This window comes from Pseudomassariella vexata, assembly GCF_002105095.1.
Source record: "Pseudomassariella vexata strain CBS 129021 chromosome Unknown BCR38scaffold_1, whole genome shotgun sequence".
Taxonomy (NCBI): Eukaryota; Fungi; Ascomycota; class Sordariomycetes; order Amphisphaeriales; family Pseudomassariaceae; genus Pseudomassariella; species Pseudomassariella vexata.
In genome coordinates, this window is record NW_024467956.1 from 2,658,066 (window position 1) to 2,673,461 (window position 15,396).

Below are 15,396 nucleotides of genomic sequence, written 5' to 3' on the forward strand. Positions count from 1 at the left end.
TGGGAGGTCTGGGAAATTGCGGGGTAAATAGATCTTTACAGGGGTTGTGCAGGGTATTTAAATCTTTTGCCCACAATTCATATATCATAAATAAAATAGCTCCTGGGTACGAATATTTACATTTCTATGATTTTCTCTCCTTGTTACTATTAAGAATGACGTCAACTCATTACTGATTGCTACTAGTACTATTTGTGTAAAAACAGCCGGTAGAGTTCAGCCTGGGCAGGCTTCACGCTGCATTACCTATGGGAATGAGAAGCCCTTGCAGCATCATTTCAGAATGGGTTTGAGGTCTTATTGCTACACTATGGAGCACAAAGAAACGGCATATCTGCAGGTGCTGGAAGAGGACAGAGACTTGAAGGACTTTGAGTCTCAAAGTAATGCTTACATCTGTTGGTGGCGTAATGTTTCTTGACGTTGCTACTGTTGTGAGAAATGAGGCTGTTGGGAGCTTGTGACCGGGATCCCTCACATTTGCCACTGGCTCCTCGCTGCTTGTTACCTCCACTATCAAAAAGAGCCTTTAACTCCCCTTGAATAGTCTGGGCCAACTCTGCCGGTGTGACAAGTTGGAACATTGCCTTAGGGAGGGAGAAATATACTTGAGCTTGGGGGAGCAGCAGCAAAACCTGCCTCTTTTCCGTCGGAGGTCTCCAGGCACTTATGAAGATGAGATGCAATGACAAACATTCAAACTTTGGACACCAAATGTGATTGGAGCTTGTCAAAGTTATCAGAGACGATCCACACAAATCATCTCAGTACAGAGCTGTACCTCTGACAGTTGCTTTCGCCATCTCGAATACAAGCTGATCTTCCAAGTCCCTGGCGCATTTGTAGAGGCGTGCAATTGCCGTTGAAACCTCAGGCTATTATTCATTGGATTGGACCAGATCGACAAAATTACCCCCAGGCACATATTCCCTGGTTCTCAATAGAGCCCTTCAAGTACTGTAGGTCAAACTGTATACTATTCACTTGACGACTCCTCTAAGTGTTCCGGGGTGCTGTAGAGGAACAATTGTTAAGAAGGTTGTTGGTTGAGCTTAGTCAAGACCTGCCTTGCACTAATCTACCATTTGAACTCTTGGTGAGTTCAGCGATAATTACCTTTCATTCCGAAATGCGAAGTCTTCAAATTGTTCGTCAGGTAGAAGTGTAGATGTAAGCAGTTATGTTAGTACTCATTCAACATCACTAAAGTAGTGGCAGGAAACGTTTGTTTGAGAGGGGAAAGTCTAATAAGGGCGCTCGGACCACTTTTCATATCACCGCAAAACCGCTTAGCGCAACTTTGAGCCCTCCGACCCTTGGCCCGGCGCCCACAGAAAAATTGGGCGAGCTTGGAATTTCGCGATTGTTACTTCCCGCAATTTTCGACCTTGCCTTGAAAACACCAAACGCCGACACCACGAGACCACTGGTAGTTCAGGTAAATATTGCCCGACAGAAGTGTTGATTCCAACCAAATTACTCTGTATTGTGGTCAATTTCTTGCATTTCATTCATTGCTATTCAGCTGACATCAAACCTCTTCAGAACCCCACGACTTCGCCATGGCCTCGCGACCGACCGTCACCATCATCGGGAAGGATGGTACTCCCTCGGGAGCCACCCACACCATGCCTTCCGTCTTCAGCGCTCCGATTCGACCTGATATCGTTCAGCAAGTCCACACTGGAATGGCCAAGAACAAGCGCCAGCCGTACGCCGTGAGCGAGAAGGCCGGTCACCAGACCTCTGCTGAGTCTTGGGGAACTGGTTAGTGATATTTCTACATTTACTGTGATGAAGAATGAAGCATGCTGGGAAAACGGAGCCGAAGAGCATATATGACGAAAGGGGGCGCGGAATTGCGAATTCTTCGGAGACAACAGGCCAGACGCAACTGCTCAAGAACGCAATGCTGACGATGAACCCGCAGGTCGTGCCGTCGCCCGTATTCCTCGTGTCTCCGGTGGTGGTACTCACCGTGCTGGTCAGGCTGCCTTCGGTAACATGTGCAGATCCGGTCGCATGTTCGCCCCTACCAAGATTTGGCGCAAGTGGCACATCAAGATCAACCAGGGTCAGAAGTGAGTGGCATATGATTTTCCCCGTGGGAATACCCGCTAACTTATACGTGCAAAGGCGATTCGCTACTGCCTCTGCTCTGGCTGCTTCTGCGGTCACTCCCCTTCTGCTCGCTCGTGGCCACCAGGTCTCTGCCGTGCCCGAGGTTCCCCTGGTCATCGACTCCGCCATCTTCGAGAACGGTGCCGTTGCCAAGACCAGCGCTGCCTTCGCCGTCCTGAACGCCGCTGGTGCTGGCGTTGATGTCGAGAAGGCCAAGAAGTCAAAGAAGCTCCGCGCTGGAAAGGGTAAGATGCGTGGCCGCCGCCACCGCCAACGCCGTGGACCTCTGGTCATCTACGACCCGGTTGTCGATGGTCGTGAGTTGGTCAAGGGATTCCGCAACCTTCCCGGCTGCGAGACCTGCGACGTCTACGCCCTGAACCTCCTCCAGCTCGCCCCCGGTGGCCACCTCGGTCGCTTCATCGTCTGGACCTCGGCTGCATTCAAGGCTCTCGACAGCATTTACGGCACCACCACCAAGCCTTCCGACCTCAAGAAGGACTTCCTTCTGCCTTCCAACGTTGTGTCCCAGGCTGATCTTGGCCGTCTGATCAACAGCTCCGAAATCCAGAGCGTCCTGAACGCACCCAAGGGCTCTGCCCTGACCAAGCGTGCTGGTGTGCAGAAGAAGAACCCTCTTGTCAACAAGCAGGTCATGCTCCGTCTAAACCCGTACCACTCTACATTTGTCAAGGACAAGGTTGGCCAGCAAAAGGCCGAGCCTGGCAAGCCCAAGCCAACTCCGGCTAGCTTCTTGGAGGTTGTGCACGAGGATTAGGCCAACGCTTGGTGAGCAGCGTTGTCTTGAGGGTGATTGCATCGGTTGATACTCTATGAAAGGGAATGGTTGAGGCGTAATGGTTCGGATGGTCAAGTAAATCTGAATTTCTCATGAATACATGCCGTCGTGCCTTAAAAGTGACCATTATCACCTGTGTTCAAGTACGATTGAAACATGCAATCATAACATTACAACGTAGCGAGTCCGTCTTCCCTATAACCCGCACTGCTGAGGGAACTACTACCAGTTGCGCTCTTGTATTCTGAAAAATCACATTTGGTTTGAGCGTTTAGTTTCTTCTACTTGTTCCTGTGGGCAAGTGTGGCTTCAGTTATAGAGGGATACAAGGCACCCAGGCAACGCACAAACTGGTATATGTAGGGACCCCCCGAGGGCTAATGGGGTAGTTCTTCCCTACGCACCTTGGTAGTACCAATACAGCCCCCAGTACTCGGAATCCGACAGTCCTTACATTAATAATCGAGACCAACTGGTAACTGTATTGCCTTATCGTGAGGCCTGTAGAATCGTGATGACAATGTCCATGAGTCCAGATCAGGTGTGTTTCTACTTTGGTACCCTTATTATCGTTTCCCTTCTTCGTCGCACACTTTCCTCCATTGCCCAAGCCCAAATCATTAGTACAAAGAGGCCGTCGTTGTCCAAATCGTATATGTCCTCAACATGCTGGCTTGATCTCCTTCTAATATTTCCAACAGCCGATGTTACAATCATCCACATACTCAACCGTCGTTTCATCGGGCTTCCACGCTAGTTACAAGACGTATGAGAGGAGACAACTATGCGGCTACCAGCATTTCCTGCGTGACAAGATTCTGACTAGCCCCAGTGAGCTTGCAAAGTGTATTGATGTGTAGTCCTTCTTCTATATAAAAATGGTCACATATCTCTGTCGTATGTCATGTATTTGTCCTGTACGTGCCCTATTACGTTTCCTTACGACGTAGCTACACTGCCTGTTTGTACTCCAGCAGGCACGCTCATCGCCTCTCAAATATTGTAATTGCAACACATAGTTTTCGTCCAAATTATTTTTGCGCTGCAAAGTCATTTGCTCATCCCAAACCCAGGTCTGCTAAAACCGCGTTTGGACCAAAACCAAGTCAATCGCAGATCAGTCGTAATGTCGTGTTCCCTTCTCGGACAGATAATCATATGGAGGGTCATCCCCTTAACACCCACAGAACGCACCCAAGTCAGTCAAGCCCTCCGTCTCAACCGCAGCATTCTGCATAGAATTGAACTCGTCCAAAATAGCCTCAAGCTCCTCAACCTTCTTGATCCGCCAGAACCTGTGGACGCCCTGCACAAATCTCGCACTACATGCATCGACATTGGGCTCGCTCTCAGCGGCAAAGCACAAACGGAAGTAAGCCCACCCTCTTTCGGCGCGGATCTCAGGGGTAGTGCTAAACATCATTCCCGGGGAAACAAGTGTTAACCATGGCTTGTGCGTCAGGAATACCATGAGGGCCGTGGACAGGGCAACGCCGTTGATAACGACGCCCTTGGAACCAGGGGTTTGCCATAGCGGGTGCGTCTCGAAACGCATATGTAGCCAGAGGAACATTCCTGCACGGGGCCAGGAAAAGTCGTAGATCTGCGTCTTGGTGATGACACACCAATCGGCGTCGGCTTCGCGAACGGGGGTGCATTGCTTGAGCAGATAAGACCCTTCCTCAAGGATGGAACTCATCCGGTTCATGCGGCGCTCATACTCTCCGCGGAGACCAGACAGCCAGCGCACCCAGCCATCCATCTGCCAGCCGCCAAAGGATGCCTTATCCTTGCTGAAGCGCAGCGAGGCGAATTGGGACGAGGCGTCGACTTGCGGGCCCATGATGGCTTCGGCTAACATGGATTGGACGAAGCCCGAGGGCTGCTGGGTGCCTGACTCGTTGACGCGCAAGAAGCGCTCGATGATCTTCGGGGCGGCAGTAATCCAGCCCACGCGGCAGCCCGGAGCTACGGTCTTGGAGAAGGTGTCGAGGCGGATTACGCGGCCGTCGGTGTCGACGTTTAGGAAGGAGGGGACGAGGGAGTCGAGGAAGGGGTAACCTGACTGTTTCCAGCCGAGGGCGCTGACTGATTTGGATTGTGGGACGGGCAGGTTGCGCGCCCTGGCTTCTTCCAGCTCGGCGGAGGGATATTGCAGATACCAGTAGGGCTCGTCTTCGATGATGATAACATCGTACTTGCTGCAGACGGCGTAGATCTCCTTGCGGCGCTCGAGAGAGAGGATGCCGCTGGTGGGGTTGTGGCCCATTCTGGAAGTAAGGTTAGTATAAGTGACTTACGTGAGTAAGGAACCCGCATAGAGTTCTGCAAAATTTGGAGCAGGCATTGTCCAAGGAAAGGATCAACGTACGACACTGTATACATGAGATGAGGTCTCTTCCCCTTGCTTTCGTCCCAGTTGCCCAGCACATCCTCCAGCCCACCAGGCCCCTCAACTGCCATCCCCTCGTCGTCCATTTCCACGGGCACAACCTGTACTCCTCTCGGCAAGGCCTGGCTCAGCACATTGGGGTACATGAAGACCTCGGCCAATAAGCCCGGCCTCTCCCGGATATCATTCTTCCCTTCCGACCAGATGTTGGTGAAGAGGTCCAACGACTTCGACATGCCGTCGGTAGCTCCGGTCGTGAATATGACCTCGGGTCCCCCACGATAAGGCACATTGGGGTGTAATCCCTCGCGCGCGAACTGGCGGATGAAGGACAGCAGCGGTGGATAGCCATTGGCCTGACCATACTGCAGCGCTGAGGCGAGGTCGATCTTCTTTAATGGATTCGGGGCGCTGGGGTCGTCGTGCGGGACCACAATATGCGATGCCGCCTTGGGATTCGAGGAACTGGACGAGATGGATGCCGAAGCAAGCTTGGTCGAGATGCTGTCTGCGCCCGGTCGGTTGGGTGTTGGGGTCCATCGCTCGGGTTTGGCGGTCTGTGCCTCGAGGGTATCGAAGGGGAAGAAGCGTGCGTTGGGAAGGCCTGGAGTGTGTCCTTTGTCAGTATTGAGATTGAAACGAACAGGGAGACCAGGGAGATGCTCACCGCCTGCCAGGTTTCCAATACCTGGGATGAGGAAGTATTTGTAGTACTCCTTCATCTTAGACGGGATCCGGGCCTTGGTCACGTCCGAGTAGTAATGGCTCATGTCCTTGGGCTCCGGCTTGTCCATCTCGACGCTACGGACCGATTCATCCATTGTGGTGGTCTGCTTTGGTATAGCTATCTATGATGGTTAATGTGAGTGAGCAGGGCTGCAGGGCTGGGATAGATGGAAAGGAATTGAATGTCAGCAGGATATGGAAGATTGGGGAAAAGAGATGAATGGTCTCGATTAACTATCCGAAGAACCTATGGACACATCTGGTGTATATCATCCTCACCAACTACCCTAGGATGGATTACAAATGATACGGGAACGATGATAGGACCGCACCGAAACTGCTCTGCTAAGACACGCACGAGTATCTCAGATAAGACGGTCGAATAAGAAACCCTGCGAGTCCTTGGGGAATCGGTACTTACACCTGTACCAGCCCTCTGATTGTTAGTGTCATACTTGCACCACGCTTAAATAAATATGCGCCAGGCGAGTATGGCGCTATCATTCAGGGGGCTGGTAGAGCTGAATATGATTGTGTGGATCTCCAATACAGGGGATTTGATAGGTCGCCTTTTCTGTCCCTGGCTGAGACTCCGGAGATGGGTATACTACCCATTGTGTCGACTTTGGTTCGTGCCTTCATCTCGTATTGCTTGGTGCTGAGAGGTTAATCTGTATAAAACAACTCTCGGACTGTTCCCCTTCAACCATTTTCTTGCCGAGTCCTCCAAAGTATTGAATTCCCAGGAATACGGATCTCGAGCTATGAGATGAAGTACCGCATGTTAGCGGGTAAAGGTACCTGCCACGCCAGACGGTGACAACCAGGTGTCAAAATGTGCAGCAGGTCGCATCATCATCGTAAACTCGACGTGCTTGAAAACATCAACAGGCATTGGATGCGAGCCAGTCAAGTCATACGGAAGACAACTTGCAACATCGAGATGAACGACCCCCACGACCTCCAAACAAGTACTCGTACTTTTTTCATGTAGGCTAGGTTCTTGTCGGGAGTTAAAGAGCCAAGATACCGACCCCACATTGTGGCTTGCGACAACGGCGGGGTACCAGAGAAAAGCAGGTGCGCAATGCTGTAAATTCTCATCAAAGACTGGAAACATCTTGGCGGGTACAGGTGACGATTGATTTATTGCGACGCGACAAACCGCCATCTGCGACCCTTGAGAGAATTATTGCTATTTACACGTAGCAACCAATACAACGATAAGAAAACTCATCGAGAGGTCATTCAATTGGACTTTACCCTGTTCGTAAACGCAAAATCAATTACCCAAACGTACCAAATCTCGCGTGGCCATCATTAGTACCCAGAGCACACGACGATCTCAGCTGAGTGCATTTACTTGCGAACCCACAAGAGATAGGGATATCTGTGAGAGAAGGTAAAGACGGAATCTGTCCAGTCGGAATTGGTTACACTGTCACTTCAAAGCATTGGGATACGGACACAATGATGGAGAAAATCACAGACAAGATCGCCGCCCTGCCGGCCGATGCGAACTACTTCTCGCTCGAATTCTTCCCACCCAAGACCGGTATGGGTTTCTCCAACCTCCGCGACCGTCTCGACCGAATGGCAAGAGCTCTGCGACCGCTCTTCGTGAATGTGACATGGGGAGCTGGCGGCTCCACGGCGACCAAGTCGCTTGAACTTGCCGAGATTTGTCAACGGGAGCTGAATCTGACGACGTGTCTACATCTTACATGTACAAACATGAGCCGCAAGCTTATCGACCGTGCGTTGGAGGACGCAAAGGCGTTGGGCGTCCGCAACATCTTGGCTTTAAGGGGTGATCCGCCCCGAGCAGCAGAGTACAGAGACCCGAACGAGCAACCCGAGGATGCCATCGACGAAAGCTTTGTGTGGGCCATTGACTTGGTGCGGTATATCAAAAAGACCCACGGGGACTATTTCTGTATTGGTGTGGCCGCCTATCCCGAGGGCCATGCCGAAGAGAGTCATCCCTTGGGCCAGAGCTTGGAGCATGACCTGCCGTACCTGGTTGAAAAGACGCAAGCTGGAGCAGATTTCCTGATGACCCAACTGTTTTTCGACACACAAGCGTACGACAATTTCGAGAAGGTTCTTAGGGAACACCCGAGCGGTGCTTTTAAGACGATACCCATCATACCTGGCCTGATGCCCATACAGAGCTACCAGATGATCAAGAGGACCACCAAACTTAGTCATGCAAGAATTCCTGATGCGCTCATGGCTAGGCTGGATGATGTCAAAAAGGACGATGAGAAAGTCAAGAGCGTTGGTGTTGAGATCCTCTGCGAGATTGTGGAGCAGGTCAAGGAGATCAAGAGCCGGACAAATGGGCCCAAGGGTTTCCATTTTTACACACTGAATTTGGAGAAAGCCGTTTCCTTCATTGTGGAGAGAACGAATCTTATCTTGCCCGAAGCCACCGGAGAGGAGGAAGCAGTCGCTGACGATGACATGCAAATCGTACCAACAGTGACAATCAATGGGTCATCTCACCAAGAGCACCTAACTTCGCTCCACGATAGCTCGCGGCGACAATCGTCGATTGGATCGGATCCACGCAATCGCGTCATCGTGTCAGGCCGACCGCCATCGCATCCAGAGTACGAAGCAACCGCCACTCAGGCTAGCATACCTGCTGAGCCTATCAACACACGAGCAAATACCCTGGCAATCTCAGAAGGCGAAGGCACCCTTGGCCGCGAGGCCACCTGGGACGACTTCCCCAACGGTAGGTGGGGTGATGCGAGGTCCCCAGCCTATGGTGAAATCGACGGATATGGCCCAAGTTTACATATGACGAACGTGCAAGCAGTCGGACTTTGGGGGTATCCCAAGAGATTTGAGGACATCAGTGATCTCTTCATACGTCATATAAAGGGAGAGTTGAACGCAATCCCCTGGAGTGAAGAGGAATTCAACGCAGAAACAGGCACGATCAGCCCTCTGTTACTGAGACTCAACTCGAAAGGCTGGTGGACTGTCGCTTCACAGCCCGCCGTCAACGGTCTGCGCTCATCAGACCCTACCTTCGGATGGGGTCCCGAAAATGGTTTCATATTCCAGAAGGCTTTTGTCGAATTCTTCATCCCCTCGGCGGACTGGAAAGTCCTGCTGGAAAAGCTACAGAGCTCAGAGTACCAGGGCACAGTCTGCTTCTACGCCAGCAACGCGGCCAGCGATTTCGTCTCGTCAGACGACACGGGCGGGCTGTCGGGGGAGAAAAAGCCAGCGAGCACCAATGCGGTCACGTGGGGCGTCTTCCCGGGTAAGGAGATTATCACACCTACTATCATAGAAGAGGTGAGCTTCCGTGCATGGAGCGAGGAGGCCTTTGGCATCTTTGGCGAGTGGGCAAAGGTCTACGATAAGGGTTCGGAGAGCTCGAGACTGCTCGAGGGGATCAAGGCCGACTCGTGGTTGGTCAATATTATACATCATGATTACGTGGATAAGGATGGGTTGTGGGATTTGTTGTTGGGGTGATGGCAGGTAGCGGTTGATAGCTCTAGTAGGAGAGAAAACGAAAAAGAAAACAAAAAAGAAAACAAAAATGCAGATCTTTAAAACGCCCTTCTCAGTCAAGAAATGGAATGATGAGGGATACAGGACAGCGCTTCAAAGTGAAGAAATTTGGGCTGGGACATGCCATGTTGCGAACGCCCTTCAGAACTTCAACATGCTACTTCTGTTGTGCATGCGCAAAGGCGGTTGTCATGAACTTGGCGGCTCCACTGCCATGCCGTGGCGCTGGGTTGATCAGAATCCAGAATGCCGTCTAGAATGAGCCTCGTGCACTTGCCCCTTATACAGTTCTTGTTTTTTCTTGTTGAATTCAACAATATGACACGTAGCATCACTCAACTTCGGGGGAGGCCTCTGATAACGTGATTTCTCAAGACTCCGAGTCGAAGTTACAACTTTACCTTAGTATTGCCGAGCTCCCAACTCGGTTCCTGCTGAGAAAATGATCAAAGCCCCATCCTCAGAAGAACCTGGAGGAAATCTTATGCAGTATGGTGCAACTACAGACGTTGGCAAGGGGTGGTCAAGATAAACTCGATTAATATGCTGTCCCCTTTTGGTTGCCCCGCAGACTGCCCATCACCCATTGTGCTGCGTGCAATTCCAATTTCTCACAAGGTCGCCGCCACCTTCAACTACCATCAGGTGCAGTTCAGCTATGCTTCCAAAAGCAAATTACGCTGGCCGACTTGGAAAGTTAGGGAAACTTGAAATGACACGGCAAGCGAACAACAGTGAGCCTATTGGAATTAGCGCTCTGCTATTGCAAACTATCATAGTTCACGCCGGCTTAGCCAAGTACCTGAACCGGCTACTGCTCTGACCGTTGAAACCGTTTACATCGTTGTGGAGTCTACCAGTCGACGGCTTGCCACGCGTGTGGTCAAATTCAATCAACAAGGAGCTCGTTCGAGGATTGAGGCGTACCACCGATAGCTTTCTGAAGCCGTCAGATCTGAACTGCTGGCTCGGGTACCGCAGGTAACGGGACAATGCAGTAGAGATATTGAACGCGATCTCTGTAGCTAAGCCTTACCATGTCATGAGGGATGGGACCGCAAGTATTGATTCCTGGACAGTTGCTGCACACGCGCTGATGGTATCCTCAGCACGAGGCGACTGCATGGGCAAATCTGGCTGACCCTGGCGCTCGGCCCTGCCCCATATGAATCTCACTGGTAACGAACCTATACTACGCACCACCACTTATTAGCACCATTTTTCTTTTTTCCAGTTTCTGCTCTTAGTCCCTGGCAGCCGGACATGCTCAAAAGAGCCTCCACTGAGAGCCTCGAGTGTCGTTGGGTATACTGAGACGATCTTCGCGGTATGGAAACGCGCTTCGAAAGATCGTCCCGCTCAAGCCAGATGATGAATATATCCCCGGATCGTCGAATGGATCCCAAATTGAACTTCACGCCGAGTCAAAATAAGCTGAATTCGATATTAGCCCACATACTAGGCGGCTTTCATTAGCGGCCCCAGCTACTGTTGCGGCTGGCAGCCCTCGAAAGAACCAGCCAATCCGTGTTCATAGTTTGGACGAGCACCTGCCTGTCTCGACTAGAAGCGTATTTTTGTCTTACAGGGGACCATGCATCTCTACCACACTGACGGCACTGCCAATACCCAGATCGATAATCTTGATACACAAATATGGCTAGGCACGATGGTGTGGCACTGAAGGTAAGCAAAACATAATGTAGGTCGGAATATATCTTCTTCAGGTCCGCCTCCGGCTTCGTATGCCTCTTTTTACTCTATATACTCTCGTTCTGGTCTGTATTACACCCGTTTCTCTCCCCGCTGACCGTCGTCTTCACGTCCCGGCGCGCGGCCTTCATGCTGTGATACGTTTTTTTTTCTTTTTACATATCCTTAATATTTAATATCCCAGGTTCAACGGAGATCCCGAACTAGTCCGTCATGCGGTTGAGCACAACTCATCTGAGCGGTCTGCTCTCCTTGGGTACACTCGTCATGGCAGATCCAACATGGCCCTCCTCGATCGACGAGCTAGAAGAAATCATGTACCAGGTATCAGGTTTCAACTCTCGACAATTTGGCGGCACCGTCATCCCCTGCTCTAACGAAGCATCTGGGCCTGGCCGGCAGAATGCAGCAGAATGGCTTCGTACCGGATTCCATGATATGGCGACAGCGAATATCAACTTCGGCACTGGTGGATTGGATGCGTCCCTTCAGTATGAGTTGAGCAGCGCCGAGAACACGGGACCGGGTTTCACGACGACCCTGCGGTTCATGAATAATTATTACACGAACCGGTCGAGTGTGGCCGATCTAATAGCCCTTGGTGTATACTATTCGGTTAGATCTTGCGGGGGGCCGTCCATTCCGTTCCGGGGCGGCAGAGTCGACGCCAGGGCAGCGGGTAATATAGGCGTGCCGCAACCCGAAAACTCGGTGTTCACGTTTCAGCAGCAGTTTAGACGGATGGGGTTCTCGAACACGGAGATGATCCAGGTTACGGCATGTGGTCATACCATCGGCGGCGTGCACGAAGCCGAGTTTCCCAATTTGGTGCCCCCTGGATCGACTCCGAAAGGAGAGGCGCCCATGGATTCTACCGTGGCTGTTTTTGACAACAAGATTGTCACTGAATACATCTCAGGCAACACTACCGACCCCCTTGTCGTTGGGCCCTCAGTCAGGCTCACCCGGAATTCCGATAGCAAGGTCTTTGCTTCCGACGCAAACGTTACTGTGACGGCCATGGCCGACCAGACTGCATTTCACAATACCTGCAAGAACGTGCTGCAGAAGATGATCGACGTGGTTCCTTCCGGAGTCACGCTATCTGACCCAATTCTACCGTACGCCGTCAAGCCGGTCAATATGCAGCTTACTCTTGAGACGGGTGCGTCGACTATGGCACTTACCGGATGGGTCCGGGTTCGAGTGACGTCCGCTTCCGTGTCGAGCATCGCACTAATCTACAAGGATCGAAATGGTGGGAACAACTGCGGTAACACAGGGTGCTCGTATACTGCGACCGTCTTGGGCGCCACGGATGGGTTTGATGACAAGTTCATCGTAAGTATCCTGCCCGCCATATTCAGTTCCTGCGTACTCATAGGTGCCGCAGTGGTTTCCACTCAATGTCAAGATCTCGACGTCTACCGGCATCTCCTCGTTTACTGTGACGTTGAACCGTGCCGACGGAACGAGGCAAGTTTTCGACAACAACGGTGTTTCATATCCTATGGACGACGCTATACTGATCCAGAAGCCTCAGAGTTGTCTTCTTCAGACCTCTGGTGCTCTTACGGTTACTGCAGCTGTAAGTTAAAACCCCTCAAGTTTCTGCTTGAAGTAGATAATCCTTGTCTTTGAATCTCATACCCAGCAGGTTCGGAATGACCGCAACTCGTTCCCAGTCAAATTAGTCGTTTCACAAAAAGTAGCAAGCGGTCGACCCATCGCTACTCTTAGCTCTAACACCATAGCCATGACCCGAGGCGATTGCGTTGGCCCCTACACCTTCTACACAGCCAGCTACACAATCCCCGGCGATACCAGCTCTGCCGCCAAACTCGATGTCGTGAGTGGAACAGGTGAATATGCTATTGGGGACTACTTTAATGCGGCAAGCGAGTTGGGAGGTACCTGCCGTGCTTTCAGCGTCCCGCCAGCTTCCCTCTGCACAACTGGTTCAGTCACGACAACCACCCTTGGTGGTAGTTCGTCGACTTCATCATCTGTGACAGCGACCAGTACCACCAGTTCCTCTACTGGCCCAGCTACAACGCTGAGCCACCGACAGACCATGGGCGGGTATAGGCTTGTGGGCTGCAAGAAGGAACCCACTACCCCTGGGTCCCGAGCTCTCAGCGGTCGCAGCTTTGCTTACGACGGCATGACTCTGGAGACTTGTATGACTAACTGTTCTGGGTTTGCTTACTGGGGAACGGAATATGGGCGTGAATGTGAGTCAACCCAAATATGGATTCTGCCATCCCATTGCTGATCCAACCTCATTCCCACAGGTTATTGCGGTGACTCCCTCGAATCAACCAGCGCAGACGCAGCCCTAGCCGAATGCAACGTGGTCTGCTCAGGCGACGCAACCCAGTACTGTGGTGCAGGAAATAGAATCGAGCTCTACTACACCACGGCCACCGCAACTCCCACGGCAACATTAGCGCCCAAGCCCACTGTTTCGCCCTACACGCGCGTGGGATGCTACGATGAAGTGTCGGGTCGCGCCCTGACGGGTGCGGGTTATGCTGATGATGCGATGACCCTCGAGATGTGCGCTTCCAGATGCGCTGGGTTCACGTATTTTGCTGCCGAGTACGGCCGCGAGTGTTATTGTGGGAATACTCTGGATGCTAGGAGCGTACCGGCTGTCGCTGAGAGTTGCAATATGGTTTGCGCTGGTAATAGGTTTGAATACTGCGGCGCGGGAGATCGGTTGGAGTTGTACTCGTTGGCGGGAGCTTCATCGTCGGCGCCGGCCCCATCAAGCTCAACCACATCGAGCTCGCTGATGACCAGTACGACGTCTTCGAGTATCCCCGTTGTTAGCGCAACGTCCTCAACCTCTCCTGGTTCTAGCACAAGTTCGAGTTCCACCGTCTCCAGCAGCTCAGTCCAAGCCTCAAGTGCCTCAAGCACCACTAGCACCACCTCCACTCCAACGACCCCCAGCACCTCGAGCTCCTCGTCCGCAACGGCAGCATCCCTCCAGCACCGACCCACCGTATCTCCCTACTCCCTGGTTGGCTGCTGGACCGAAGGCACGGGCGGAAAGCGCGCACTGGGCTCCAAGAATACCGTCTCAGGCGCCTCGATGACCCTCGAGGCCTGCGCTGCATTCTGCGACGGCTACCACTACTTCGGCACCGAGTACGGCGGCGAGTGCTACTGCGGCAATTCGCTCGATGAGACAAGCAACGAGGCGCCGCTGGCGGATTGTAGCATGACGTGTACGGGGAATAGGTATCAGTACTGTGGGGCTGGCAACAGGCTTGAGTTGTATTATACCAATACCACCACTGGCCCTTCGCAACCCCCTACCATAGGGGCGTACTCCTGGTATGGATGCCAGACTGAAGGAGCTAATGATGTACGTGCTCTTGCGGCTGCAAGCACGGCGAGTGCTACGATGACGCTGGAATCTTGTGCGACTTTCTGTGGGAGTTATCAGCATTTTGGTACTGAATATGGCGGAGAGTGCTATTGTGGTGATGCGTTTAGTGCTGGATCCGTGGCGGTGCCCGTGGGTGAATGCTCGATGACTTGTACAGGGAATGATAAGCAGTATTGCGGGGCGGGGAACAGGTTGAGTGTTTATTCTAAGATGTGAGAGTAGGTTTCTAAACGAGGATGAAATATGGGAGTTGGGTTGGTTGGGAGCGATCTGGTACATATGAGTGGATGTGATTCTCGATGAATCTTGCTCACTTGTTCATACATGTCTCTGGTTCAAAGGCAACTTAGAAAAATGTCCAAGGACGTTTCGACCTTGTGTTTTCCTCTGGTTCTTTCGTAGTGACTCGATACGTGTCTTGGGTGCCCATAATTGGAATGAACGCCATATTGGTCTGGGTATGTTCCATTCGCCAGACGATTAGGCCTAGCTTTGTTACTCGGTCACAGTAAGTACTCAAATGTTAAAGGACCTCAGTAAAGATGCCAAGGTTAGTAAACAACGTCTCGATACAACTGCAAACGACCATTGGTGTATCGGCCGTTTCCATGTTTTTCCGGAGAAAAGTGTCATACAAGGCTCAGAGTCGTGTAAGGAGAAAAGTCGTGGCTCTGCACTACTGCAGTGGGAATCTCAGCAAGCTGCGTG

The 15,396-nt window shown here is 51.9% G+C and overlaps 4 protein-coding genes across 4 annotated transcripts; 3 read left to right on the plus strand and 1 right to left on the minus strand.

The window, feature by feature from the left end:
* Nucleotides 1–1,562: 1,562 nt before the first annotated feature.
* Nucleotides 1,563–2,899, plus strand: BCR38DRAFT_331847 (60S ribosomal protein L4-like protein; the record flags this gene model as incomplete). Its single annotated transcript, XM_040855095.1, has 3 exons — nt 1,563–1,767; nt 1,931–2,081; nt 2,137–2,899. 3 exons carry the CDS (start codon nt 1,563–1,565, stop codon nt 2,897–2,899), a joined length of 1,119 nt encoding a protein of 372 aa, XP_040721218.1.
* Nucleotides 2,900–4,094: 1,195 nt separating this feature from the next.
* BCR38DRAFT_329555 (aromatic amino acid aminotransferase) lies at nt 4,095–6,106 on the minus strand (the record flags this gene model as incomplete). The annotated part of the gene is made up of 3 exons (XM_040854892.1): nt 4,095–5,190; nt 5,292–5,916; nt 5,980–6,106. 3 exons carry the CDS (start codon nt 6,104–6,106, stop codon nt 4,095–4,097), a joined length of 1,848 nt encoding a protein of 615 aa, XP_040721219.1.
* Nucleotides 6,107–7,508: 1,402 nt separating this feature from the next.
* Nucleotides 7,509–9,536, plus strand: BCR38DRAFT_404691 (methylenetetrahydrofolate reductase-domain-containing protein; the record flags this gene model as incomplete). The annotated part of the gene is made up of 1 exon (XM_040857865.1): nt 7,509–9,536. The coding sequence occupies one exon, from the start codon at nt 7,509–7,511 to the stop codon at nt 9,534–9,536; it is 2,028 nt and encodes a 675-aa protein (XP_040721220.1).
* Nucleotides 9,537–11,501: 1,965 nt separating this feature from the next.
* Nucleotides 11,502–14,904, plus strand: BCR38DRAFT_331048 (copper radical oxidase; the record flags this gene model as incomplete). The annotated part of the gene is made up of 4 exons (XM_040855019.1): nt 11,502–12,629; nt 12,682–12,876; nt 12,946–13,522; nt 13,583–14,904. The coding sequence occupies 4 exons, from the start codon at nt 11,502–11,504 to the stop codon at nt 14,902–14,904; spliced, it is 3,222 nt and encodes a 1,073-aa protein (XP_040721221.1).
* Between the last annotated feature and the right edge of the window lie 492 nt (nt 14,905–15,396).